Here is a 27,909-nt window from a genome sequence, read left to right as displayed (position 1 = left end):
ATGAGTCGTCGCTGCGCTCTTGGGGTAATTTTGGTCGGCCGGCCACTCCTGGGAAGGTTCACCACTGTTCCATGTTTTCGCCATTTGTGGATAATGGCTCTCACTGTGGTTCGCTGGAGTCCCTAAGCTTTAGAAATGGCTTTATAACCTTTTCCAGACTGATAGATCTCAATTACTTTCTTCCTCATTTGTTCCTGAATTTCTTTGGATCTCAACATGATGTGTAGCATTTGAGGATCTTTTGGTCTACTCCACTTTGTCAGGCAGGTCCTATTTAAATGATTTCTTGATTGCGAACAGGTGTGGAAGTAATCAAGCCTGACTGTGGCTAGAGAAACTGAACTCCAAAAAGGCAAACACCTTTTCACACAGGGCCATGTGAGTTTGGATTTGGTTTTCCCTTCATGAAGTGAAGTGAAGTGACATACTGCCAAGTTACGAGTCCGACTCACTAACCATTAGGCCATGACTTCCCCTTAAAAAAAACCCCTTCATTTAAAAACTGCATGTTGTGTTTACTTGTTTTATCTTTAATTAATGTTAAAACTAATTTAAATATTAAAGTGTGACAAACATGCAAAAAAATAAGAATCAGGAAGAGGGCCAACATTTACCACTGTATATATAATTTTTTTTTTTTTTCAATAATTCAACGAGCTATGTTACACTTTTAAATGTCAAACAGTTTTTCCAATTTAAATGTTTAGTTTAAAGGGGTCATGAACTGAGAAACCAAAATTCCCTTATCTTTTGACATAAGATAAAAACATCCTGTAAATTTAAGCATTCCAAACTTTTTAGTTAGTCTAATATCAGCTTATATTGAAGCCAGTCTACCAAAACGACAGCTTGTGGAATGTACAACTGGCTAAACACAGCCTCCGCTGAAGATCAACACCTGCTTCTACATCGCTGCCTATTTAGCCCCACCCACCGATTCATTTAGTGTATGCATGTAGTGTAAATAACGAGAGGCGAACACAGAAACCAAGCAATAAAGATGCTCTGAAGACAAGATGCTATGCAGTGCCACGGTGTGAAAAAAGTCTTTGCATTGCCTTCCTTCTGATCCCAACATTAGGAAAGAGTGGATGAACTTTATTTTTAATGAAGTTCCAGAAGAACTTGGTCCTTTGTTCACTTAATTTTACCGCAGATTCGTTTACAAACAGGGCACAATTCGACTTAGGATTTTCAGAAAGACTGAAACTAAGAGAGGATGCTGTACTAACTATATTGGATGCAACAGTAAATGTCGCACCACGCAAGTGTCAGTAACTGTTTTTACCATGTGATCACTATTGCTTTGCCTGTTAAACAGATTGTTTGAGGAGTATTTATGTGTTTTTAACCTAAATCACAGCAGCATCCATCTGTGAAGGATGCAGGCTGTCAAACGGTTAGCCAATCATAGCAGTGGCCCCAAAATTGCCTTGCACCAGAAATCTTTTCATTTAGTTTTATTTTGTAGCGTTATGGAAGGCATAGGAACACATCATTTTAACAATTTGTCTAGAAAGTCTTTTTTTCTTAATATTTACATGCTTGGTAATTGATCAACCAGACTGGAACATACACCACCCATGTAAGAGATCTTACCTTGTTTGCTGCTCATGAAAACTTCTACAAGGTTGAAGTCAGCAGGGTTTTCATTCTATAGACATTTGCAGAAACCATGTGGATTAACATACAAATGTGCATCAAGTACAAATAACTAGATTTTTGCATTTTCTGAAAATTATATTGTGTCGTTTGCCTGTACAAATGTTTCCACTAGGATACAAGGGTGTTGCGGGTGACTGCTATGTGGTAGGCAAAAAAAATCTTTTGCTGGTTTATGATACAGATTTCCACACGATACTAATACATAGGTTAATGGGTTTGTTTAAATAAAGTTATGTTTTTGAAAGTTATGTTATGTTTAGAATTAAATTCCAAGTTACCTGTTTTTCTATTCGTGGAAGCACTTCCTTTAAAATTGAGTCTACTGTGCTGCTTTTCCCAGCAGTAACTGAGGTGACTTCAATCCTGAAACACACGTGAAAGAACTTTCCTCAGTACGACAACATTTGAAAACGTTAAGCATTGAAAAACTTTCATCCCTTGATTCGCCAGTGGTCTGGCACCGTATAAATCATACGCTTGTCTGCCACTGAAACTTCAGACAATGTTTTGATTTACTGTGGTCAAATATTGCATAAGAACATTAACGTTTGATTGTGGCGCTAACTGGCAGCATGTGTTAAGTCTGACTCAATCCCTCCCTGACTCAAAACTGTTAACAAAACACAAAATGCTTCATTAGTTCCAGACCCGCGTTAACAAAACAAAACGCCTGATCTAATGGAAACATCAAGAACATGAGTGGCACTGCTATTCTTTTCATGAACTCTAAAGGTTTCCTGTTGCGTTTCTGTAGGCGACGAGGTTCCATCAGCATTTGTGATCCATTTCCTACTGGCATGGCAACAACATCTAAGGTAAACCATGGATGCTGTGTCACTTCATCTCCGTGGCAACCAGACACACAAAAGAAAGCTTGTCATCAGTCAGGCCATGTGCGTTTTGATGGCTTTCATATACACTTGCCCTCGCTGAGTGGTACACGACACCGCTATTGCCTATTTCCTTGCAATGTCTTGAGATGATTTATGGTTTGTTTGGACAAGCAAGAGGACTGATGTTCCATAAAACCCTTAGATAAGTAAACTATGCTAGAACTCCCCTATTTACATAAGAACTGCACATCTTTACGATGTGTTAGCATCTAAAATGTATAGTATTGTTATGTAAAATAAATTTTCCATTGTGTTCTGCTTAGCCATGTAAAGTAACTATTAAATAGTGGTGTGCGATATGCATCGCCTACAAATAATAACGAAGTGCAAGTTCCATTAGAATGACCCCAGAATTGAAAATATGGGGATATGCGCGCTTCAGTGATATATGACACTGACACACAATGTCAGCACAATTGTGTGTCAGTGTCAGATCAATATGCAAGAAGTTAATAGTTACATTTCGGACATATTGATGTCTGTTGTTTGCTTTATTTCCCCTAAGAAAATAGTTGCAATAGTGTTTTTGAATAAATCAGGTGAGTCAGTGATTCAACGACAGCGTTCATTAAGACAGTGAAGTAATCAGCCATTTTAACGAATTATTTGAATAAATGACTCAATGAATTTAACCAGTAGTATTCCGTATGAATCGGTGTATTTAAGACAGGTAGACAACACAAAACAGAAAAGCAGAAGTAGAGCTCACTTGCGCGAACTGGAATAAATCTTCACCACTTCTGTTTCTTTAGGTTTTGATCTGAGCACCCAGGAATCAGACACGGTATCCTTATATATGGGCTTGTTGTCTGGCGTGCCATTACGGTTGATGATGTCATCTGTAAACAGTCCCTGTTGGCTGTAACTCTGTAGCTCATAATCCTGCGGTTCATCTGGGATGTAGAATGCTCTGAGCGATGCTTCCTGTCAGGACAGGAAGTACAGAAATCAGCATAACACTGACAAAAATGTTTGTGTTATTCTAGCATGGATTTATAACAACAATTCTGAGGTATACAATGTAAAAGTTTAATTCAGGTGAAACCCGATTAGGTAAAAAACATCTCACCACTACTTCCTCATTCTTGATTATTCGAGGGATTGAAACCAAACGAAACTGATTCCGCTTAGCTGCATCATCACCATCAAAAACTTTCAGCGTCTGTTTACCTGTAGGCCAAAAGAAAGGAGATTAATTTGGACACAAGGGTGATTACTATTATCCATGTAATTTTTGCCCAGGTTTGTACCCGTGTCAGGTGATCCCGTAGACTGAGTTTCCTTAGAAGTTACTGGACTTGGAGTATCGACGTCATCCAGGTTATCTGGAGAAAACACTTCTCTATGAGCATTTACAGACATGCGATCTTGTTATTTGATAATCAGAGGTGAATATGACACTCTTAACATTGAATTAAGGGGCATTAAAGGTGCAATTTCCCACCATTCCCAACCAGGCTTACACAGAATTATTGCGCCCACTGTGACTGAAGAAATGTTCCGGGTTCAATATAAGTTCAATACATCTGTGACAAGCTGTCGAGTACCACAGAAAACAATTGTGACGTCTCCCGGTTTGTAAAAACAAGTAAAAATCAAGTGTTCAGCTATGCACTTACAATGAAAATCTATGGGGCACTGCTATGGGATATAAAACACAAAATTTCTAAAGTGTAACCACAAGACTTACCAATATGGGTGTATTTTAAGATTGGTAAATTATGCAAACATTAAATAAAACTTTGTTTTGCTTAATTTTATAAATAATTATAAATGAGTTCATAAATAATTTAAAACAAAACAGCAATGTTGTGAAATTATATATATATATATAGCCCTCCAAAAGTTTGGAAACACCCCAACCTTCCTAAACCTTCCAACAAGACAATGACCCCAAGCACACTTCCAAGCTGTGCAAAGCCTATTTGGAGAGGAAACAGTCAGCTGGCATCATGTCTGTCATGGAATGGCCTCCCCAATCACCCGACCTCAATCCAATTGAGCTACTATGGGAGGAACTGGACCGTGATGTCCGTAAGAAGTGTCCAACCAGGGTGAATCATCTTTTGGCAATCCTTCAGGAGGCTTGGAGTAATATACAGTATCAAGAGAATGTTTGAATAAACTGACAGCTCGGATGCCCAGATTATGCAGAGCTGTAGCTAATGGTGGATATTTGGATGAATCGAAAATTATTATTTTTTCCATGTATAAACTGTTTATGGAATAAAATATGTTTTCGTAGTTTGTGTTGTCCCTTATCAGTGCAAAATTATCACAAATTAAAAAGGATTCATGCCAATATTGTCCAAAACCCCACTTTTCTAGGATGTTTCCAAACTTTTGGAGGGCAGTGTGTATGTATGTATTATTATTATTTTTTAATTCTTTTAAAGGGGTCATCGGATGCAAAATTCACTTTTCAGTTGTTTGAACAAATGCGTTGGAAGTGTGTGTACACATCCATCCCATAATGATAAAAATCCCCCCAGTGGATTTTTATTTTATTTATTTTTTTATTTTAAAATCCCCTCTCACAAATCAGGCTGTTCTGAGAGTCCTGTCAGAATGACAGTTATGTACAGGCCCCCACCCACCACGATTGTTGATTGACAGGGCCATCTTCCCTTACACTCGCCCTGAGTAAGCTGAGAGCTGTCTGCCTCTGGTGCAGGGGAAGACACTATGTCTCCGATTAAGCGATTGAGGTGTTTTGTTGTTGGATGTAATAATGCGTATAGCAGTCATCATTCACTCCGGACATCTGAGCCGCTGAAGACGCAGAGGATTAACGTTACTTTAGTTTTGAAGGGAATGCGCTGATCCCGATCTGCCTAAATATGTATATGTTCGCGCAAATCATTCGTGATCCAGCTTTATCTACAGAAGAAATGAGTACAAGGGATTTTATGAATCTTTGCAAATCGCCTTTCCTAATAATGTGCTAGTTAGCCAGTTTCGCTGCTGAAGTTTAGTATGCTCTATAGATATATCTAGATGCCTCATTATCGACTGTTTCTATGGGCCGCGATACACAAGCCATCCAGACTCAAAAATTTGCAGACCAATCGTCTACAACAGCAAGTTATACGCTTGTGTATATATATATATATATATATATATATATATATATATATATATATATATATATATATATATATATATATATATATATATATATATATATATATATATATATATATATATGTTTGGATAAGACGATATTTGGCTGAGAAAATCTGGAATCTGAAGGTGCAAAATAAAAAAATAAAAAAAAAAATAAAAAAATCGAAATATTGAGAAAATCACCTTTAAAGTAATCCAAATTAAGTTCTTAGCAATGCAGATTACTAATAAAAAATTAGGTTTTGATATATTTACGGTACAAAATTTACAAAATACTCATGGAACAAAACATTTAGGTAATATCCTAATGATTTTTGGCATAAAAGAAAAATCAATCATTTTAACCCATACAATGTATTTATGGCTGTTGCTACAAATATACCCTGTGCTACTTATGACTGGTTTTGTGGTCCAGGGTCATATTTTAAGTGCATTACTATAAACACAATTTTACTTTACAAATATGATGGATGAGTTAAAACACTTGTCTGTGCTGATCAACAGCATGCCACACATGCTGTCCACAGAACTTGCTGTAAACCTGAACACAGTTTAAGGTGTTCACTCAGATTTCAGTGACAACGTGAACGTATCCAGGCATTACCCATCTCGGTGTGGTGGGAATTTTCTGAGATTCTGTAACAGTGCATCTTGCTGAAGTTCCGTGAGCAGATCTGCATGCAGCTGGGGTGAAGAATCATTTTCTGCAACCGTCCCATGCTGCACTCTGGGGGGATGATTATGTAACATGACGCATGTGCCTGCAAACATATAAACACAGATAAGTGGTCGAGCCAAGAGATTACGAGCTACAGTACAGCTTTAAGACAACTGCAGTTTTTCTAATAACGTCAACAGATTCTACATTCATTTAGCCAAAGCAATATATAGGAGGACTGTCCCTGTAACAAGTGTGCTGTATTAACCAAAGGTTAGGTTGTTTGCTAAAGAGCACTGACGTTTGCACGGTTTCAACAAACAACCCATCAGTTACCAGTCCTGATGTTCGGCCACAAGACAACACACCAACTCAAATCAAATAAAAGTACAGCTACAGTGAGTGAGTGTGTGTGTAAGGCCTTATGTCTTTGTTCTCAAATCCCTCTAAATCCTAGAGGTTTGTGCTTTCAAAAGTATTTGTGTTGCAAATAGCCATTTCATATGTTCCCTGCAGTCTCTGTCCTCAAAAAACCTTTTGCTCAGGCACTAGTGCTTATCATCTACTAACCTACTTGCTGAAAAACCAGTGCTGGGGAGGGAATAAAATAGTGTTCAGAGGGACATGGTCTGATATCAGGAGTGCAGTAGAGTAGAGCTTTTTATCACCCGGAGCTAAATAAAACAATGCAGGAAAAAGTGGAGAATGAGTCAGTGGAACGCTGTAATACCAATGACACAATGGCTCTCAAACCTGCCTCACTGCCTACACATGCAGGTGACTTCAAAGCAAGCACTGTTAGTGAAATGGAAACTCGTAAGGGAGTGATTTGCAACACAGTCGTACAATTAATGGCAAAAATACAGAATGTAAAATGAATGTCTTGTCCTCATGATGCCCGTTTCCAAATTAGTTGCCAAACACAATACTTCTATTGAAATTTAGATCAGTAAAATTTATAATTTTTTTTAAGAAATTAAAGCTTTATTCAGCAAGGATGAAATATGAAAGTTACAGTAAATGACAATCAAAATGTTACAAAAGATTCTCATTTCAAATAAATGCTGTTACTTTGAACTAACTTTCATAAAAGAATCCTGAAATTCAGGAAGACTGTACCACGGCTTCCACAAAAACAACTGTCAATGTTTTCAACATTGATAATAATAAGAAATGTTTCTTGAGCAACAAACTAACATATTGGAATGATTTCTGAAGGATCATGTGCCCCTGAAGACTGGAGTACTGACTACTCATAATTCAGGTTTCCATTGCAGGATAAATTACATTTTAGACATATTAACAAACAGTTAATGTAAATTGTAATAATATAAGCACAATACTACTGCTTTTACTGTATTTTTGCAAAACAAAAAAGCATCCCTGCATTAAGAGACTTATTTAAAAAAAAAAAAAAAATTATCAACTCCAAATTTTTTAATAGTATATGTACATTCGTGTTCAACCATCTTGGAATTATTTTTCCATTTCAGGCCACAGTAATGGTTTTGGAAATTGATATAATGTAGCCACTACTTACAGTACATTGAAACCAAGAAACCAGGTCATGCAATAGAAAACATATCCACTGCCAAGATGACAAAGGAATAAAAAAAACACAGCAAGCAATTTTGTTTTAAGTGCTGACAGGAGCTGCATCCTACATTGCACCTGTTAAATAATAAATTGATTCATTGTGAGACACGACAGCCTGAGAGCCTAACTATAACTAAATAATGAAGCCGTTTGTCTGATGAATCCAGCTGACGACAGGCAAACTGAAAGCGTCGAATTATAAGGCAAGTATGGGTTGGGTGGATTAAAAAAATAAAACACACTTACAGTAATGCCACACCATTCACATCTCATGCCAGCCAGGACATCCGAAGAACTGCAGGTGCGACGACAGACCTCACAGCGGACACCTGAGGACATGTTCCCCTCCCGCCAGTGGTGCTGATACGTGTCCTATCAGAGCAGGAGGGGATGATGGGTTAGGAGAAACCATGTGGCCAATAACACAATCAAGAGCAATGATAATGCTAGGGAATGTGATTTACCCAGGACAGGCTCCTGGATCAATATCCATGTTACGCTTTATGCTGTCGTTAAACAACATTCTAAATCAACCTATCATTTCCCGTCAATTTTAGGAGTAGGATAGTTTTATCTATAATTATAAAAATCATATTCTAATAAGGCAAATTATTTTGAGTGCTAGGGAACAAAATCAACAGTCTTAAAAATGTTCCCTTAGCCAAGGACAAAAATATTTACAGTTAGAAATTTAGGACACTTGGAAATGTAGAAATTCATACTTTTACATTGCCTGTGTAAAAGTACAATTGCATTAGTGTAATTTATGATGGCTATTAATGGCTCATTGTCCATTCTCAATAGTGTAGCAATTTATGAAGCAATGCTCACATAGAAGTCACTTTAAGTAGCTTTCTGTTTGTTCAACACAATGATATAAACATAAAGCTAGAACATGAGCAACATTTACAAAAGGAACTTTTCTGCCCTCATGCAAAACTCCCAAAATGTAACAACACCTTTATACATCTCGCATATTCCTAACACACCGTGTCCACACTACCCGCGACGCGACAGAATCAAAGATCACAGCCAATCAGAAGCGTGTGTGAGCGGGCTCCCCTGGAAGCGCACTGCACTCATATGGAGGACCAAACCTGCATAAATTAAATATGAATAAATGAATGAATGAATGAATAAATAAATATATTAATGAATAAATAGATAAATAAATGTGATAATAGGAAAATAAATGAATAAACGACTTGATAAAATAAATGATTAATTTGTAATAAAATAAATTGTATTTATATTACCCGGAACAAATTTTATTTTATATTTATTTTCTGCTTTTAGACATTTATACTTTTTTTTTTTTTTTAATTCACTTTTATTTTTTCACTAATTCTTTTTTAATGTATTTTTATTATTTATACATTTATTTTGCGATTTATTTATATATTTCTGAATAAATTTTTTTAAATGATATTTTTAATCATGTATTTATTTTTAGATTTATTTATTTATTCATTTATTTTTACTTTTCCGTGTGTAACATGGAAATGAGGAAGGTGGTTCTTGTGTAGCTTCAGTGCATCATTGGTTGAGAGCTCACGCGTCGCATCGTCAGGCCAGCTAAGCAATAGAGATGAGAGCTACAGGATGTGGCAGATCAGCTGGAGAGTTGTAAGTTATTTTCACAGAACGCTATTCGCATTAGTTCTGAAATATTTAAAATATTTTCCAGAAATAAAAACAGGAAGCTGAAGCTACTCATGTGATCTCCCACAGCATCGTCGACCTCGAGTCTGGAACTTCAGACCCTAGGGTGATGACACCCAGTTATTAGACTAGAAACCAAACATCCACTGGGTGTCTGACTCTGGGTGTCATCACCCTAGGGTCTGATGTCGATGGTTCCAGACTTCAGCTTCCTGTTTTTATTTCTGGAAAATATTTTAAATATTTCGGCACTAATGTGAATAACGTTCTGTGAAAATAATTTACAACTCTCCAGCTGATCTGCCACATCCCGTAGCAAACTGGACAACGAATTGCTACTTGCCGCTATTTTCTTTGAAAACTCATCTCTATCGCTTAGCTGGCCTGACGATGTGACGCGTGAGCTCTCAACCAATGATGCACTGAAGCTACACAAGGACCACCTTCCTCATTTCCATGTTACACACGGAAAAGTAAAAATAAATGAATAAATAAATAAAAAATAAATACATGTGGGAATAAATCATTCTAAAAAAATTAATGCATAAATAATAAATCTCAAAATAAATACATTAAAAAGAATTAGTGAAAAAATAAAAGCTAAAAAAGTAAAAAAAATGTATAAATGTCTAAAAGCAGAAAATAAATTTATTACAAATTAATCATTTATTTTATCAAGTCGTTCATTCATTTATTTATTTACCTATTATCACATTTATCTATTTATTCATTCATTCATATTTAATTTATGCAGGTTTGGTCCTCCATACACTCGCAACGAAATGAATGTGTTTATAATCAAGTTCATAAACATTAAACCCTTTAACTTTATTAAAAGAGCATGACTGATAACATCTTTGTCATGGAATATGCTTGTTGGTTTGCACTGAGTTCGCAGTTTTAACGTACATCTTATTTTCAAGATCTGAGGTAAAGTGTCCTTTGTGGCTTTCAGTATGGCTATAACGGTCACGCAGAATGATATTCAAACTCACATTAGACACGTTTAACTTTGAATAAAGCAAATAATCTGTAGCTGAGATTGTCGATGTCTGCGATGTCGCGGAAATAGAAACAGTTGCTGAATTAGAAATTTTGCGTGTCGCCGTCGCGGCTAGTTAGGACAAAAACTCTGATTAACATGGAAAAGATACCTTTTATCGCGTGTCGCGTGTAGTTAGGAGAGGATGCACTATAAATAATTATTCATCACAGATTTTCCACTGAATTCTATCTTTTTCTGTCAGTACGATTTGTTTTTGTGACATTTATAGCACAACTTCAGTGGCAAAAGCTCTTTTCGTTTAATCAGTCACTGTGCTGTGGGTGCTCGGTTTTTATTCTGCTTCTTGTAATGTGAAAATGCAAAAGAAAATATACTGTGAATTTGCAATCTCACCCATTTCAATAAAAAAAAAAACATCCTGTGTGTTATTTCACTAGAGTACACTTGGAGTTTTTGGTTTCTCTCTCCAATTCTCATTCATGTCACAACCGGTTTTCTCTAGTGGAAATAATTTTATTTCCTTTTTTTCTTCACTCCTTTATTTCTAATCCCTATTACCATCCTTTGCTGTGGGAGTGTTTGTGAAGTATAGAAAAGTCAATCCAGATTATTATGCCAACATGCAAGAAATAATTTTGGATTATGACTTTAAAATTTGGTAAATGAAGTGGCAGTGAAGTTGCTTTAACGGTTCAGTTAAAGCAAACTAATTTATGTGAGGTTTATTACAAGTGGAGGTCAGCCATGGTTTTATTCTCTGTAATACATCAGTAGATGGTGCAGTCCTGGTTCTCATACTCACAATGTCTTGCCCTCCATCTTGGTGGCAAAAACGACAGTCGCTAATGCTGAACGGGGCACAGTCGCTGTGCACATGCAGCTCACACACTGAAAAACATGTGAGGTGAGGTTACCGTCTTTATGTGATTTATCCACCAAGCAAACATCATCGGAGGCAAAACAGTTTATAAATTGATTTTTATTTCCATAGGGCAGTGGAAATGTGATGAACTACTGCTTGTGAGGTGATACAGGTCTGATGGAGCAAAAAGCCACTTAATTCACGCTAGTGTAACAAATGTTTGAGTGGATGTGGGAATTAAAGACAGACTTTTCTTCTGAGCTTCATTTGCGCCGTTTGTAAGCATAGAGAGAGAGGAAGAGAAATGAAAGAGAGAGTTGGAGTGCGATGTTTTTCTTTTCAGCCTACTGCAAAAGGCCATTCTACCATTTCCATGGCAACAGCTGCTTTCCAAACAGGGACCACCAGCACAGACAAATGAGCAATAACAGAATTTAAAAAACAGAGATTGGGGAAACAGGAAAAACGAAAATAGGTTTTAGAGGAAACAATCTGTTTATTAAAATAAGACGGAAAGGCTGTTGAGCAACAACAACTTTGTGAAAAAAAAAAAAAAACTGCTTTAATCTGCCTAGTTTCATCCATTATACTCGTTTAAACTTGGGTTACTGACCTGGCTGAGCTGGTTTAGTTTGTCAGCCAGATTGACCAGCTGACAACTGTGCAAAACGCCTCTAAAACTAGCAAAACAAACCAGCATGGACAGCAAACAATCTTAATGTATATCAACTAGGAAGAATATCTGACCAGGGTTTAAATTGGGCCGGGTTGCCGACCCCTGACGCTTTCATCCCTCTGCGGTGGCTCCCTGTAGTGTGGGGAGGTGTCTCCCCGACTTTTAATACAACTTAAACTCTTCTCCTGCTCTTTTTCTCCGTCAGGTGTGTTAAAGTAGAGGTTTTCAAATGCCAATGTGAATAAATCTAGCTTTAAATTGAAAGAGAAAAGATAGTCACGTCGTTTTGGATATGTTTTATTCGTATCCAAAACGATGTAAACATCACTCAGCGCTGAGTTTCATTCATCCTTGAAGCCGGAGGACACTCTCGCGCAGAAAGTCCAAGACGGACTCATATGAGAAGTAATAATAACTTATGACAGGCTTCCCGCTAATCACTGTAGCTAAGCTGAATAACAAGCATAAAACGAATGAAACGTGAAGACGATATGGTGTGCGTTTTTCAAGTCTTCTCCAGGTAAGAAATATGAATTATACAGTGGTAATTGACAGCATTAATTACAGTACAGAAGTAATAATTTTTATTCTGTGATTAAAATGGAAAAAGTGTTTGTAATATATATATATATATATATACACTCACCTAAAGGATTATTAGGAACACCTGTTCAATTTCTCATTAATGCAGTTATCTAATCAACCAATCACATGGCAGTTGCTTCAATGCATTTAGGGGTGTGGTCCTGGTCAAGACAATCTCCTGAACTCCAAACTGAATGTCAGAATGGGAAAGAAAGGAGATTTAAGCCATTTTGAGCGTGGCATGGTTGTTGGTGCCAGACGGGCCAGTCTGAGTATTTCACAATCTGCTCAGTTACTGGGATTTTCACGCACAACCATTTCTAGGGTTTACAAAGAATGGTGTGAAAAGGGAAAAACATCCAGTATGCGGCAGTCCTGTGGGCGAAAATGCCTTGTTGATGCTAGATGGTCAGAGGAGAATGGGCCGACTGATTCAAGCTGATAGAAGAGCAACTTTGACTGAAATGACCACTCGTTACAACCAAGGTATGCAGAAAAGCATTTGTGAAGCCACAACAAGCACAACCTTGAGGCGGATGGGCTACAACAGCAGAAGACCCCACCGGGTACCACTCATCTCCACTACAAATAGGAAAAAGAGGCTACAATTTGCACAAGCTCACCAAAATTGGACGGTTGAAGACTGGAAAAATGTTGCCTGGTCTGATGAGTCTCGATTTCTGTTGAGACATTCAGATGGTAGAGTCAGAATTTGGCGTAAACAGAATGAGAACATGGATCCATCATGCCTTGTTACCACTGTGCAGGCTGGTGGTGGTGGTGTAATGGTGTGGGGGATGTTTTCTTGGCACACTTTAGGCCCCTTAGTGCCAATTGGGCATCGTTTAAATGCCACAGCCTACCTGAGCATTGTTTCTGACCATGTCCATCCCTTTATGACCACCATGTACCCATCCTCTGATGGCTACTTCCAGCAGGATAATGCACCATGTCACAAAGCTCGAATCATTTCAAATTGGTTTCTTGAACATGACAATGAGTTCACTGTACTAAAATGGCCCCCACAGTCACCAGATCTCAACCCAATAGAGCATCTTTGGGATGTGGTGGAACGGGAGCTTCGTGCCCTGGATGTGCATCCCACAAATCTCCATCAACTGCAAGATGTTATCCTATCAATATGGGCCAACATTTCTAAAGAATGCTTTCAGCACCTTGTTGAATCAATGCCACGTAGAATTAAGGCAGTTCTGAAGGCGAAAGGGGGTCAAACACAGTATTAGTATGGTGTTCCTAATAATCCTTTAGGTGAGTGTATATATATATATATATATATATATATACTGATTGTACAATCATAACCATAAAATTGTCATTAGTAAAATATTTATCAAAAATGTTATAGAAGACAAATTATTGGTTATTGTCCAGCAGTGTATTTTATTTCTTAGCCAATTAAAAGAGATAATTTTCTGTCAATTATACATACATAAATATTATGATTACTATTATTATTACTACACTTCACATTTCTGTCCCTCTCACTTCTGAAATGATTGCTACTAATGATTGCGCCAACAGTTGTTGCCATCTCACCAAGCTGTTTGCCTATTGTCCTGTAGCCCATCCCAGCCTCGTGCAGGTCTTTTTGGTCTTGCCCATAGTGGAGAGGTTGGAGTCTGATTGATTGAGTGTGTGAACAGGTGTCTTTTATACAGGTAACGAGTTCAAACAGGTGCAATTAAAACAGGTAATGAGTGGAGGATAGGAGGGCTTCTTAAAGACAAACTAACAGGTCTGTGAGAGCCAGAATTCTTGCTGGTTGGTAGGTGATCAAATACTTATTTCATGCAATAAAATGGAAATTAATTATTCAAAAATCATACAATGTGATTTTCTGAATTTTTTTTATATTCTGTAGCTCACAGTTGAGGTGTACCTACAGATCTCTCCATTCTTTGTAAGTGGGAAAACTGGAAAAATCGGCAGTGTATCAAATACTTATTTGCCCCACTGTATGTGTTGAATCGCCCAATAATAAAATGTGACATTCTGTAGTTTGTCTCATATTCATCTTTTAATCATATTTGCAAATGTCTTGACTCCACAGCCAACACAGCAATTTTGTCTTTACTGTTCCAATACTTTTGGAGGGCACTGTATGTATATAAGATCGATACCATAGAGCCCCCCCACATAACAAATCCCAATTTAACCCCTGTATCTGACCAACAGCAGCTGACAGACTTTCAGTAGGCCACACCTACACCTTTCCATTTTGGTTAATTTCCCAAAAGATCACTGAGTCGAGAATCTAATTTAATTTAACAATAACATTTTCCACCCTTTCTCTGACCCTTGTAATTAAACTGGTTAGACTGCTTTTGCTACTACACCTTTAAAGGGACAGTTCACCCAAAAAAGGAGAATCTTTCATCATTTATTCACCCATGTCATTCCAAACTCCAAGATATTTTGAAGAATGATGGTAACCAAACAGTTTTAGTTTACTTCCATGGTATAGACAAAAAAATATATAATTTTATGTTCCACTGAAAAAAGTTGGTCATACAGGTTTGGAACAACAAGAGGGTGAGTAAATCATGACAGAATTTAAATTGAGCAGAATATTCTCTTAAGACTAAACGAAAATTACTTCTGTTATGATTGACTAAACTATTTGCATTTGAAATTCATTCATTCTGACAGAAAAATGGTCAGAATTGAGCCCAAATTTGTTTATTTGGACAGGTTGTTTGGTATTCTGGCAAAGTCAGTTCATGTCATGTGAACAATGCCCTTAAATTAAATAATAGAAATCATTACTAGGGTGAAAACATCCTGATGCCATCATACTGTTGAGAAAACACACGCACACCTTCACAGCGCAGAGCTGAACTGCCTTCCAGATGCTTCCGACAAACACCACAGAACCTCTTCTTCTGACCGGCAGGACCAAAGCAGTGTGCTACAGGAACCTATACCACAAACAAGGAGAAGAATGATTAATAAAATACAATCTGGGACTTGTGCTGCCTTTAAGTTCACCAGTGAAACTTGTACCTTGGAGTCAGATGTTCAGATTTAAGTCTGAATTGCATTTAAGTCAGAAACATAACATGGAAGTATCTGAAAAACAAAACAAATTAATGATATTGTGAACATCTATTATCCACAACGGCATTATTTTGCTTGCTTTCAGCTACTAATAACACCTGAATCCAAAAAGAAAAATATTAATTTCGATCACTTAAGTATAGAGTATGTGAAGCAAACCGTGACTATTAAGTGATTAACGCCATGCGCAAAAGACCTGGTTATCGGTAACAGATCTCTATATGGATTATAGATGGGAATATCTATTTTATAGATTAGTGTTACCGCCATGTTTCAAATCGACACATACCTTACATCACAACTTGTGTAACATCTAGAATTCTGAGTTTCCCATCTGTAAATACAACTTTGATTGGTCATTCATGTGCTTGAAACTCGTCATTACAATATTTCCAACGCCACTTGAAGTCAAGTCAAGTCACCTTTATTTATATAGCGCTTTTTACAATGCAAATTGTGTCAAAGCACTGCACAATATCAAAAAAAGGTAAATAATGTGTCAATAAGTTTAAATAGTGTCTTTGCAATAAGGTCGGCGATATCGCTGGAAATGAAGCCTGGGGTCGACAATATAATTGGCCCGGTGGCCCGGACGTACTTTTAAAACCGTCAGGGCCACCAGATCGCTCCAACCACTAGCCCGGTGGGGCCAGTAAAAATAATGCCTCGATTAAAAAAAAAGTCTAATTTCACATTAATTACCTGTGGTTCTGTGTTTTGATTTCTGTTAAATCGTCTCGGTAACCACCGCTAGCAGGTTACATGATCCCGACAGCCTTTTACAGATGCAGCGGGTTTATGCTCGCTCCCGCGGTTACGCGCGCAAAGTGCACACTGCTGCTCAGCACCTACCTATAGCTACTATTAAGCTAGGCTACATGTTTCTGAAACCCCCATCACCCGGCCAAACGCCGGGTAAAAAAGAGAAGGCAAGGAAGAGAAAATCACCAGAGGAATTGAGGGAAAGCGAAAGGGAATACGAAAAGAAAAGGCAGAGAAAGTTTCAGCCCCAGTGGCGAGACCGCTGGAATTGGCTGGGCTTAGGGGTGGACGATAAAAATGTCTCCACGATCTGCTTTTGAAGAAATATGTAGTATCGTGCTACAGCACACATTATGTCAAATACAGTTCTGGCGCCTCCGTCTCTATATACTGTACAACACGACATACAGCAGTAGAGTTACTCTGACAGGACACTGCACTTATTCGTGATCGCAAAAGTACATTATTTGCACACAAGCCTTGCTGGTTAAATGTTTAATTCGCGCGCTGGTCTGACGTGCGCTCATACACCTGAAGCACGCGCGCTAAAAAGCCTGTCTAACAGCGCCTGATTACTCAACTAACTTATCTTTTGCGCTAATACTGTCAAAACACACAAGGTTTACATACAGACTCAGTTGGTTATCTCTAAAATGAAAGTAAATAGTTAAGAGAGAAACAGATGCGTGCCTGTATATTAGATGCGTGCAGCTCTTAAAGGGACAGGACACTAAACGTGCTGTCGACTGTCATTAAAGGGATAGTTCACCCTAAAATTTAATTTCTGTCATTATTTACTCACATGTTGTCCCAAACCTCTATTAATTTCTTGTGCTGAACCCAAAAGAAGATATTTTGAAGAATGAGGGTAACCAAACAGTTGGATGGTCTACAGTGACTTTGATAGCAGGAAAGAAAAATCCTATGGAAGTCACTGAGGACCAGCAACTGTTTGGTTTTCCACCTTCTTCAAAATAGCATTTATGTTCAGCAGAAGAAAGAAACTCATTCAGGTTTAAAACAACTTTTGAGTAAATGGTATAAAAATAAAACATTATGACAGAATTGACAGACAGATGACAGAATATTTATTTTTGGGGGAACTATTCATTTAACGTTAACAAAACAACAAAACGCAAAGAGAAAAATCACTCACTATTCTTGACTGAAAAACTTTAATACAGTTGCTTTAGGAATCAGTCTATCTAGTGTTTTATTTTTATATTTGTTCATTCAATTTCATTGAATGGTCTGCTAAATACACCTATTGTACCTGAAAATAAAGCACTGTTTGTTTTATTTGTATATTATGTGTATTTGTAATGTGTATCTTTGTTCTTATTTTTTAATAAGAAAGATAGATAAAAATCTGTCATCATTCTTCGCCCACTTTGGCCTAAATATCTGCCATGTCTTTTTGTTGTTTTTTGTTACCTTGAAAGGCTTTGTCTTTCTAGTTTGGCTGTAATGCTCAGACAACTTGTAAAACCAACATGACAAAGAATCGTGATAAAATCGTGAATCGTGATATTTCTAAAACAAATCGTGATATGATATTTTTCCCATATCGCCCACCCCTAGCTGGGCTACGATCAAGAAAAAAAAGTTTTACTGTGAGCTCTGCAGATCAATGCCCACATATGCAGACAAGTAAGTTAGAGAAAAGTTAACGTGTATGAAACCTATGGTATGAACATAATATAATGAATTGCTGTGTGACTACAGAGAATGAATCCTATGCAATAGGTTTATTTGCACTTGTTTCATGTTTTTGCACAGTTTTGCTGCACTTTGCACTAAACCTACCTTAAAAAAAATAAATGTTATTCATGTTGTTCAAGCAAACTGTTCTTTTTCGTGATTATTGGGATCAATACCCGACGCGTTGACCTGGGCCAGTGAACTTCAAAAGACACTGGCCCGGAGGGCCAGTGGCAAATTTCCCTTATTGTCTACCCCTGGAAGCGTCCCCAACTAAGCAAGCCAGAGGCGACAGCGGCAAGGAACCAAAACTCCATCGGTGACAGAATGGAGAAAAAACCTTGGGAGAAACCAGGCTCAGTCGGGGGGCCAATTCTCCTCTGGCCAAACAAACCAGCAGTTCAGTTCCAAACTGCAGCAAGTCAGATTGAATGGGCTCAGCTGGTTCCAGTGGTCTTTTCCGATGGCTGTCTAAGTGGCGGGGTCCTCAATGGGGATCTGTCTCTGGCGTTCATCCAAGTGTTTGGCCTCTGCCTACGATCAGGGACACATACGTCATCTCCCGGCGCTGATCCTCCATCTCAGGTGTTCGGTCATCTCAGATCATGTAATGGTTAGATCCAGACCAAGGACACCTTGAAGGACATCCTTGAAGGACACATTGTGCTGGTCCAAATTGAAACTAACTCACAAGGTTATCTTCACATTGTCTAGGAAGTCTAATTCACTTTAAGAAATCATTAGATTTCAAAGAATGGCTTCAAAAATGATTCAGTGATCTGTTTGAGTCATTACCAGGACCACAAGATATCTACACCCTACTCGGTAGATTTGGAAAGTTTAGACATGCCTAAGAATGCATCACTCTCGGGTTCTTTAGTTTAATACATTTCACCATGTTTTGAGATTTTATCTCAAAACCCACACAGTCAGCAGATTTCATCTGTGCCTAATCATCTGCATACCACTTAACTCAAGTTTTCAGTTTTGCAAATCAGTTTGACAGAGTCATAAAAAAAACTGGTTATTCTAACTAGTCCCAAATCAGACACGAATAATGGTCTGGTCGTGTGTCAGTGAGCAAGACGCGATCTGTATGTACCAGTGGCGGCTGCTGGTCTTTCAAAGAGGGGAAGCTCATTTTCGGCCTACATCATAAAAATTGTCCATTTATTTATACGTAAATCGTGTGCAGTTTGCTAGCTGGCTAGTTCACCGCCTGGCCTACTGTATGAATGAATGAATGAATGAACAAACGATCTAAAAAAAAAAAAACATTAAACTCGGAGGAAATGTGGGAATTAGGTTAAACTGAAACAAGGAATGTGGTGTATAATTGTGTGAAATGTATAATGAAAATTAGCCTGCAATTTCGCCAAGCAAATATCAAGAAATAGGTTGCAGCAGTTTGTCTTTTGACTACACTTGCAAAGTCCACTATGGGACTGAGCTCGAATCAGTGTTGCCAACTTCTTTCGATGCAAAGTAGCTGATGACGTGTTGCGCTAATTGGCATATTCATGACGTCATCGCGTGATATTGCCTTTTACATTTGTTTGTCTCTCTGTGCTCATACTGTATTTTAATGCAGCCAAATTCTCAATAAAACTGTTTTCCTTTATATATTTTACTGTTTATGTTGTCAGTCAACGGGATAAATATGAAATAGTGACTGAAACGCAGCCCTTTAAGAATACATAACCAGCTCTCCCTCCCAAGAAGTTAGTCTGCACAAAAATCCTAATTTATAATTCCTGTGCTGTGATTTCGGCTATATTTGCATGTAAAATTAGAGAAGCAACACATCTATTTGAACTGAACGCTCCTCTCAGCCGCTCACTGAACAGAGAAAGAGGTGCGTGCGCGCTGACCTCGCGCCGTAGCGGCAGTACCAGCGATCACTGAGACTCGCTAAGGTTTGTCAAAGTCGCTAGATTTGTCGCTAGTCAGTTTTGGGGAAAAAGGTCGCTAGGGTGGTCTGAAAAGTCACTAAGTTGGCAACACTGGCTCGAATAGCTTCAGCATCAGCGACTTCTTATAGGACACAATCGCTGTCAATCAAAAGGAGATGCAGTCTTTCGACAAACCCTCCAATCATCACGCAGAAGCCCGGAGTCCAGCCCCGCCCACTCCTCCATTCACCCCCAGAGACGCTGAGCGTCCGGTTTCGAAGCACTGAAAAAAACTGTTCAAAGCAGCCCCATTGAAGTCAATGGACGCTGGGCTTCAACAGGCAAATACACTGATGCTACGGGAATATATGAGAAGGAAATCGAGTCACCTGCTATATGCAGCTGATTCTGAACGAACTCGTCTTCGACATGAACGTGTTCTAACGCATTTTTAATCAATAAAATGTCAACACAATAGTACATATTTCACCATTAATTTTTTGACATTATAGGGGAAGCCGAGCTTCCCTTGCAGTCTTAAAGAAATCCCCACTGGTATGTACCTGTGTGTGAATGGTGGGAAAGCGCGCGGATTCCCGCACTTCCTTCCTGTCTGGGGGAGGAGAGTAGAAATACAGAGGGCTTTTAGGATTTAAATAGTTGATGTCTTTTCTTTTTGATCTCATGTACCAGCAATAAACCGAAGATTCCCCATGGAAATGCATAATAGGATCTAATTGTGTTGCAGACCATAAAAGAAACACCTCAGACAGATTTATAAGAAAGGAAAGTTTCAATGTACAGCAATGCATGAGTAAAAATAACAATATAGAACGAGAAGTGCCGTATACCACATGCACCAAACATGGGCCATTCTTAGATGTCAAGTTTCAGATTAAAGTAAATAACATTCAGATAAAAGTGAACATAATACAACACTGAAACCTAATCCTTCCTCTGTTAGAGTGCATTCTTCAAGCTTTATATTTAAAAGCATTTAACCTGTTTAAAAAAAAAGAAAAAACGCATGCAATTATATGCACTCAAAGAAAAGCCGAATAGTCTGAGTGGTTCTCCCTTTCCTTCTACACATTTACTTCCTATAGAGTTCCCCTTTACATCCAACATGCAATTTTGGTTGATCTGTTCATAATCAGGTAGCATCTGACCACATCAAAATCTAAGTTTAAATGCACTGTGGTCGGATCAAGGAAACCACATTTGGATCATTATTGCATACAAAGAATATGTAATAGTGCTGTTTTCAATTTTGCACCAATTCATCATTATTATTCATTTTAAAATGATTCCGGAGGATACACAATTTCAGCATTTTATAAAAAAAAAAAAAAAAAAAAAGCGTAATGACAAAATGGTATGTTTCTGCAGCCGCATCACCCGCATGTATACTGTAAAAGAATGCCTTTACACTGAAATCAAGAAAAAAAAAATCAGAAGCATTGAGAATTACATTGGAATTGGATTGTGACTGAATGGAATGAATCAAATTGATTCACAATGGAATCCAGCTACATAACACCCAGAATATAACTTTTAATGTGTGCATAGCTTGATATTTCAAACACCCAAAGCAAACTGTTCTGATATAGTGAAGAGAATCAGTGACAAATCCCAGCCAGGCTGTCTTGTTGCATGTGCCCATTTGTAATGACTGATTTCACGGGAACACGTTCTGAATCACAGAGCAGATTGTGACAGCACAGAAGCAGGGGAGGCGAAGTCAGGCTTTCTGCCCTCACCTTCTTTCTTGCTCATTATGGGAAGCACTGTCTCTCCTCTGGATAAATATCTCCTGGTCTTTCAGCTGCTTGATGTGCAGGTTGGTAAATAATTCTACAAACACTTCAGTATGCTGGTGAATTAGTGGTTAGAGGTGTGTTCTGTTACCAGAACAATTTGTCCAAGGCATTCCGGGTTAAAGTGAGACATGCCCTTGAGCTGATCTTCATTCGCTATGCTGCAAAAAGACAATTATAACTCTCACACACTCACCTTAATTGGCAGAAAACTCCCTTTAGGATTTCTTAAAGGTGAAGTGTTTTTTCCCCATACCAGTTTCTCCTGCCCAGTTTAAAGGGATAGTTCACCCAAAAATGAAAACTCTGTCATTAATTACTCACCCTCATGTCATTCCAAATCAGTAAGACCTTTGTTAATTTTTGGAAAAAGCGATTCATCTTGAAGAGGCAATCAGACAGAGGAAGTGCTCATAACACCAAGTCTTAGTTATTGTTCAAATAAGTACAAGCTAGCAATGGAAGGAGAGAAAGATAGAGCAGGGCTCCAGACAAAAAAATCGAGTAAGGAGCCATTGGCTCCTATAAAAGAAAAACTTAGGCGCCAAATTATTTTTTTAGGTGCCACAGAATAAAAGTGGTTTATTTTATTATTATCATTTTATTTTTCCCCCCTATTTTAACATTTCAATCATTTTGTCATGTGTTTGTCTTATCTTTTCTAGGCTTTATCAGCATTTTAATCCATCTTGTAGATGATCAGGTCGACCGGGGGACTAAGGTTCACTTAAAGTGTGAATTAAATGTCTTTTACAGCTTGAAATATACAGTCACAAAGAACTGTTCGTTACACAGAATCTGTACCAATATCATGGACCATAAGCATCACTTGGCAACTGAGTGCAGTGCATCCTATAAATGTTGTCACGTCTTTCACACATTCAGTCCGTTTTTCTTCATTAGTAAAATGCTATTTTATAGGAGGAGTTGAATCATGTACAACAGAATAAGTAAAAAATTAATATGCAACAGCATAAATATAGCAAAACGCTCCTCTTTATAGTTATTTTTCTAGCTGACTGATGAGTTTATGGACACTGAGTGGTTATTCTGAGGTAAATGTATTACAATGCAATGTTTACAAGCTTTATACTTTTCCTCATTTGAAACACTGAATGAGCTTTTACATAAAACATTTCAGTAAGTTGTACTGTAGGCTTTCTTATTGCCTAGCTTTTGATCATGTTCATTTCATACTATAGTAGTAAATGGAAATATATAATGGGTTCACTTGCTGCTTTAACTGAGGTGCTAAAGAGATCGCGCCTGAGCATTAAGTGCGATACTCTCCGCTCGCGCGATCCGGACGCATACACGGACCGTGTGGACGCGGGGTACTGGTGTTTATATTACCGAAAGTGTGCGCTTGTGGTCCGCATTAAAGAGCACCCAAACCGCATAATTTGAATTTCCTAGCATTTTAAAGCTGATACTTTGTTTATTAAAAAGTAAGACAGCACAAAGCTTTTTGCGATTACTGGATGGCAAGTGCGCTTCAAATAACAGGAAGTCCGTGCATTAACAGAACACAGCATATAGACTAAGATCTCGATAAGAAGAAGCCATATTAGTAATCATTATAAATGAGAATTGTTGACTATATTGCCAGTATCCACAGAGCTGACAGCTTTACCTGTTGAAGTTTGTTCAAGTTGTGCACGAAATAGACACCGGTTTTCTGCACATTGCACTTTGGGGCTGTTTACACCTGGTCACTTCATGCATTTTTTTCCTGATCGGATAGCTATCTGATACTGAAAAGACCAGGTGTAAATGCCGTCCGAAACGCATTCGAGATGGATATAAATCCAATCGCTCGAACCACTTCAGGAGGTGGTCTGGGCGAAACCGGACAAGTGTAAATGCATCTGGTTGTTGAAACCACATATGGTCATTTTACTCCTCCCATAATGTTAAAATAATATACGTGTGAGAGCGTTTTATAGGCTATATGGCATGTTATAGTCAGATATGACAGCGCAATGCAACAAGCATCACCGCGGATGAGTAGCGGAGTATTTCTTCAGCAAGCGACGCGCAAACTGAATGAACCTGAAAGTAAGTCGCAGACGCTCAACACACAATCTTCTTCATTAAAAGTAGCGAGACTAGCCTATCTTTCCAGTGCTGATGCCGCGCGCTCTCTTGTTGCGGTCTCTGATATTGAAATTAGCTGATAATTAATAAAATTATCCATTGCTTTCATTGACGTGAACTCCGTTATATTTGCATATGAAGCGTGAATTGAAGAACGGATTTATATCCGTTTTGCGAAGACACATTTATGTGGCCAAGTGTAAATGGGGAAACGTTTTAACAAATCATATAGATATCCGATCAGAGAAAATGCATGAAGTGACTAGGTGTAAACAGCCCCTTTCAGGTCTCTCTCACTGCGTTCAGCAGACTGTGTGCGGCAGAGATGAGGACTGTTTGAAACTCTTTTCCAGTAAAACTTTGATGCGCATCGTCTTATGTAAGTTTAATACGTGAACATAACAAAAGATGTGAGCGCAAAACAATCGGGAAAAAAGTCCTTTCATGCAAATTATATATAGTCGCCAGTGGCGACCTCAGCAAAAACTTCACTCGCAATTTAATATTTTTGGTCGCAAATGCGACCATTTTAGTCGCAGTTTGGAGCCCTGTAGAGGGAAAGATTAAGGTTTTTTTTTTCAGTCTAGGATGAAGTCAAGTAGTGCCGAAAGAGATGAGTTTTCAGTTGTTGCTTGAAGATTGACAGGGAACCGGCATTCCGGATAGAGGTGGGAAGATTATTCCACCAGCTAGGAATGGTGAACGAGAACGTTCTGGAGAGTGATTTTGAGTCTCTCTGTGATGGTACCACAAGGCGTCGCTCACTAGCAGATCTCAGACTTCTGGAGGGGATGTAGATTCGTAATAGTGAGTGGAAGTAGGAGGGTGTTGAGCCTGTGGTCGTTCTGTAAGCAAGCATCAGTGTCTTGAACTTGATGCGAGCTGCCACTGGTAGCCAGTGCAAGGAGATGAAGAGGTGTAACATGGGCTCGTTGAAGACCAGTCGTGCCGCTGCATTCTGAATCATTTGTAAAGGTTTGATTGTGTTTGATGGTAGTCCAGCCTAGAAACGACAAGGGCCTGGACAAGAAGTTGCACTGCATGCTCTGTCAGAAAGGGCCTGATCTTTCTGATGTTGTGTAGTGCAAACCTGCAGGATCGAGCAGTTTTTGCAATGTGCTTGTTAGGATGTACCGTCGGTGAAGGTGTAAAATCAATGATGATGGAGAAGAATTTTCAATCCAGGGTGTTTATTTTGGTGCAAAAGTGATTCCCAAGCAAAAATATATACAGCAACAAAAAATAAGGCAAAAGAAATATATATATATAAATCCATGAGAGTTTCACATGTATTCTGGCTATGCCAATATTCAGGCCCAAAAATACAAGGAGTGATCCCACACCCCAAACACTCTCCTTAAAAATGGCTACCAGGAGCCCTTTTATAGAGTTAGGCTCCTCCCACTTCTGGAACATACCATGTATAAATAAATGATAATTTTAAAGCAAGATAAAACTATACAAATATATTAAACAAATGGTATTAACATACAACCTATGCATCACATTATTAATTACAAAATTATGTCTCCACATTACAAAGAAAAATGTCTGAGAAATTATAATTTCCCTGTTTTCCCCCTGTGATGTCACTAATAATGAAAGTGCCCTTCCAATTGGGCAATTAGAAGCTTTAAAATGGCAGCCGTCGCTGCACATGGGTTTGCCAGTAGAGAGGTGACCCACAATGTGAGTATAACAGTATTTTATGTGTACATGTTAGTTTGTTACAGGGGAAATAACTTAACATTTGTAAAAGAGTTTGGTGTGGTTTCTTTGAAGGTTACATCATATAACAAAACAAAACATTTAGCATTGAGACAAAACAAACAACCAACAAAAGAAAAGAAAATTATATAAAAAAAACATGGAACTAAGCAGAGAGCCTATCACACCACCTAAACAGAAAAATAACCACACATCTTGTATACGATGTTAATTTGCCGGCATGTAGATTGTGTGTGTATATTGGTGTTAACTGTTTATGGGGGTACAAGTACTTCAGCAGTCCTTTCAAAATAAAAGTCCTTTTAGTCTTAGGTCACAGGCTCTCTGTGACATTTCCCCCTCCCTCTCCTGACACCTCTTGAGGTGCCCTTGAGAGAAAATCAGCGGTACAATTCTGTGCTCCTTTCCTGTACAGCACCTCAAAATCAAAGGGCTGAATGGCTAGAAACCACCTAGTTATTCGGGCATTAGTGTCCCTCATTTTTCCCAACCAGGCTAGTGCCCGATGGTCAGTCTCTAGCCGAAACTTGCGTCCCAGCAAATAGTATCGCAGAGAGTCTAATGCCCATTTAATGGCAAGGCACTCCTTCTCCACCGTTGAGTACTTTGTCTCTCGGGGAAGGAGCTTCCTACTGATATAGGCAATGGGTTTTAGATGGTCTTGTTCACCCTGCAACAGCACAGCTCCTAGGCCATGCTCTGAAGCATCAGTCTGCACAGTAAACAGTTGCTCAAAGTCAGGACTCTGAAGCAGTGGTTCCTTACATAACGAGTCCTTCAAATCCTGGAAGGCCTTTGCACAGTCCATAGTCCAATTCACCTTGTTTGGGTGGCACTTTTTGGTGAGATTAGTCAGGGCAACTGCCCGGGCTGAAAAGTTTGGTACAAACCTTCGGTACCAGCCAATCAGTCCCAAAAAGGACCGTACCTGCTTTTTGGTCACAGGCCTCTCAGCATTCTTAATGGCTTCAATTTTACCAACTTGTGGTCGGACCACCCCATGTCCCAGTACATACCCCAGGTATTGGGTCTCCGCCTTGGCCAAGCCACACTTGTCTGGGCGGATGGTCAATCCAGCAGTCTTTATCCTCTTTAGCACCTCTTGGAGATGCCCTAGATGTTCCTCCCAGCTCTGGCTAAAGATGATAATATCGTCCAAGTAGGCTGCAGCAAACATTTCCGTGCCTTGGAGAATCTTGTCCATCATTCTCTGAAATGTTGCTGGAGCACCATGAAGCCCAAATGGAAGAACCTGGAACTGGAAGTGTCCAAATGGGGTCTTAAATGCTGTAAGCTCCTTGCATTCTAGCTTCAATGGAACTTGCCAGTACCCCTTGCAGAGATCTAGAGTACTGAGGTATTTTGCTCTTCCAAGTCTTTCAACCAGCTCATCTACCCTTGGCATGGGGTAAGGGTCAAACTTACTGACACTATTCAGTTTACGGAAGTCCAGGCAGAACCGGAGAGTGCCATCCTTCTTAGGTACCAGTACAATAGGGCTGCTCCATTCACTGGTGGATGGTTCTATTACCCCCAGACTCTGCATGGTCTTTAGCTCCTCTTTCATCACTGGCAGCAGTCTTTCAGGTACACGATAGACAGGTTGTCGGATGGGTTTGGGGTCGTTCAGAATGATGGAGTGACTGAGCAGGTCTGTTCTACCGGGTGACTCCATGAAAAGTTGGTCAGGTAAGCATCCCATCAGCTGCTGTTTCTGTTTCTCAGTCAAGTGACTGAGATTTAGTTCGCTCTTGCCTGGATGTCCAGGGATGTATTGCTCTTCTACCTCCTCCTCCTCTGCTACTGCCCTCACAAACATAGCGCTGTCCATCACTGGGGCTGCTGTGCTTTCGGCCATATCTGATGATGGTATACGGGAATGCCATTTCTTTAGCATGTTGATGTGGAATACCTGCAGAGGCTGGCTTCTGGAAGGAATTTCGATTTCGTAGTTCACTGGACCCACTTTCCGCTTTACTTCATAGGGACCTTGCCACTTCGCCAACAATTTGTTTTCCACTGTTGGCAACAGCAAAAGGACCTTATCACCAGGATTGAAACTGCGTGTTCGGGCTGCTTTGTCATACCACTCTTTCTGCTGGGCT

The 27,909-nt window shown here is 38.8% G+C and overlaps 1 protein-coding gene across 1 annotated transcript in view; it reads right to left on the bottom strand.

Moving 5' to 3' along the window:
* LOC306852978 (diacylglycerol kinase theta-like) overlaps positions 1–27,909 on the bottom strand; it is a 57,150-nt gene that overhangs the window by 11,386 nt on the left and 17,855 nt on the right. The window contains exons 3-11 of the mRNA XM_079390114.1: positions 15,569–15,668; positions 11,409–11,494; positions 8,185–8,310; positions 6,289–6,445; positions 3,809–3,883; positions 3,628–3,728; positions 3,268–3,482; positions 1,944–2,028; positions 1,600–1,654 (exon numbers count right to left, since the gene is read on the bottom strand). Coding sequence (XP_079246240.1) covers positions 1,600–1,654; positions 1,944–2,028; positions 3,268–3,482; positions 3,628–3,728; positions 3,809–3,883; positions 6,289–6,445; positions 8,185–8,310; positions 11,409–11,494; positions 15,569–15,668 — 1,000 coding nt within the window. The remainder of the gene's footprint in view (positions 1–1,599; positions 1,655–1,943; positions 2,029–3,267; positions 3,483–3,627; positions 3,729–3,808; positions 3,884–6,288; positions 6,446–8,184; positions 8,311–11,408; positions 11,495–15,568; positions 15,669–27,909) is intronic.

The sequence above is a fragment of the Barbus barbus genome, assembly GCF_936440315.1.
Source record: "Barbus barbus genome assembly, chromosome: 33".
Taxonomy (NCBI): domain Eukaryota; kingdom Metazoa; phylum Chordata; class Actinopteri; order Cypriniformes; family Cyprinidae; genus Barbus; species Barbus barbus.
This window is presented reverse-complemented; position numbering and strand designations above follow the sequence as displayed.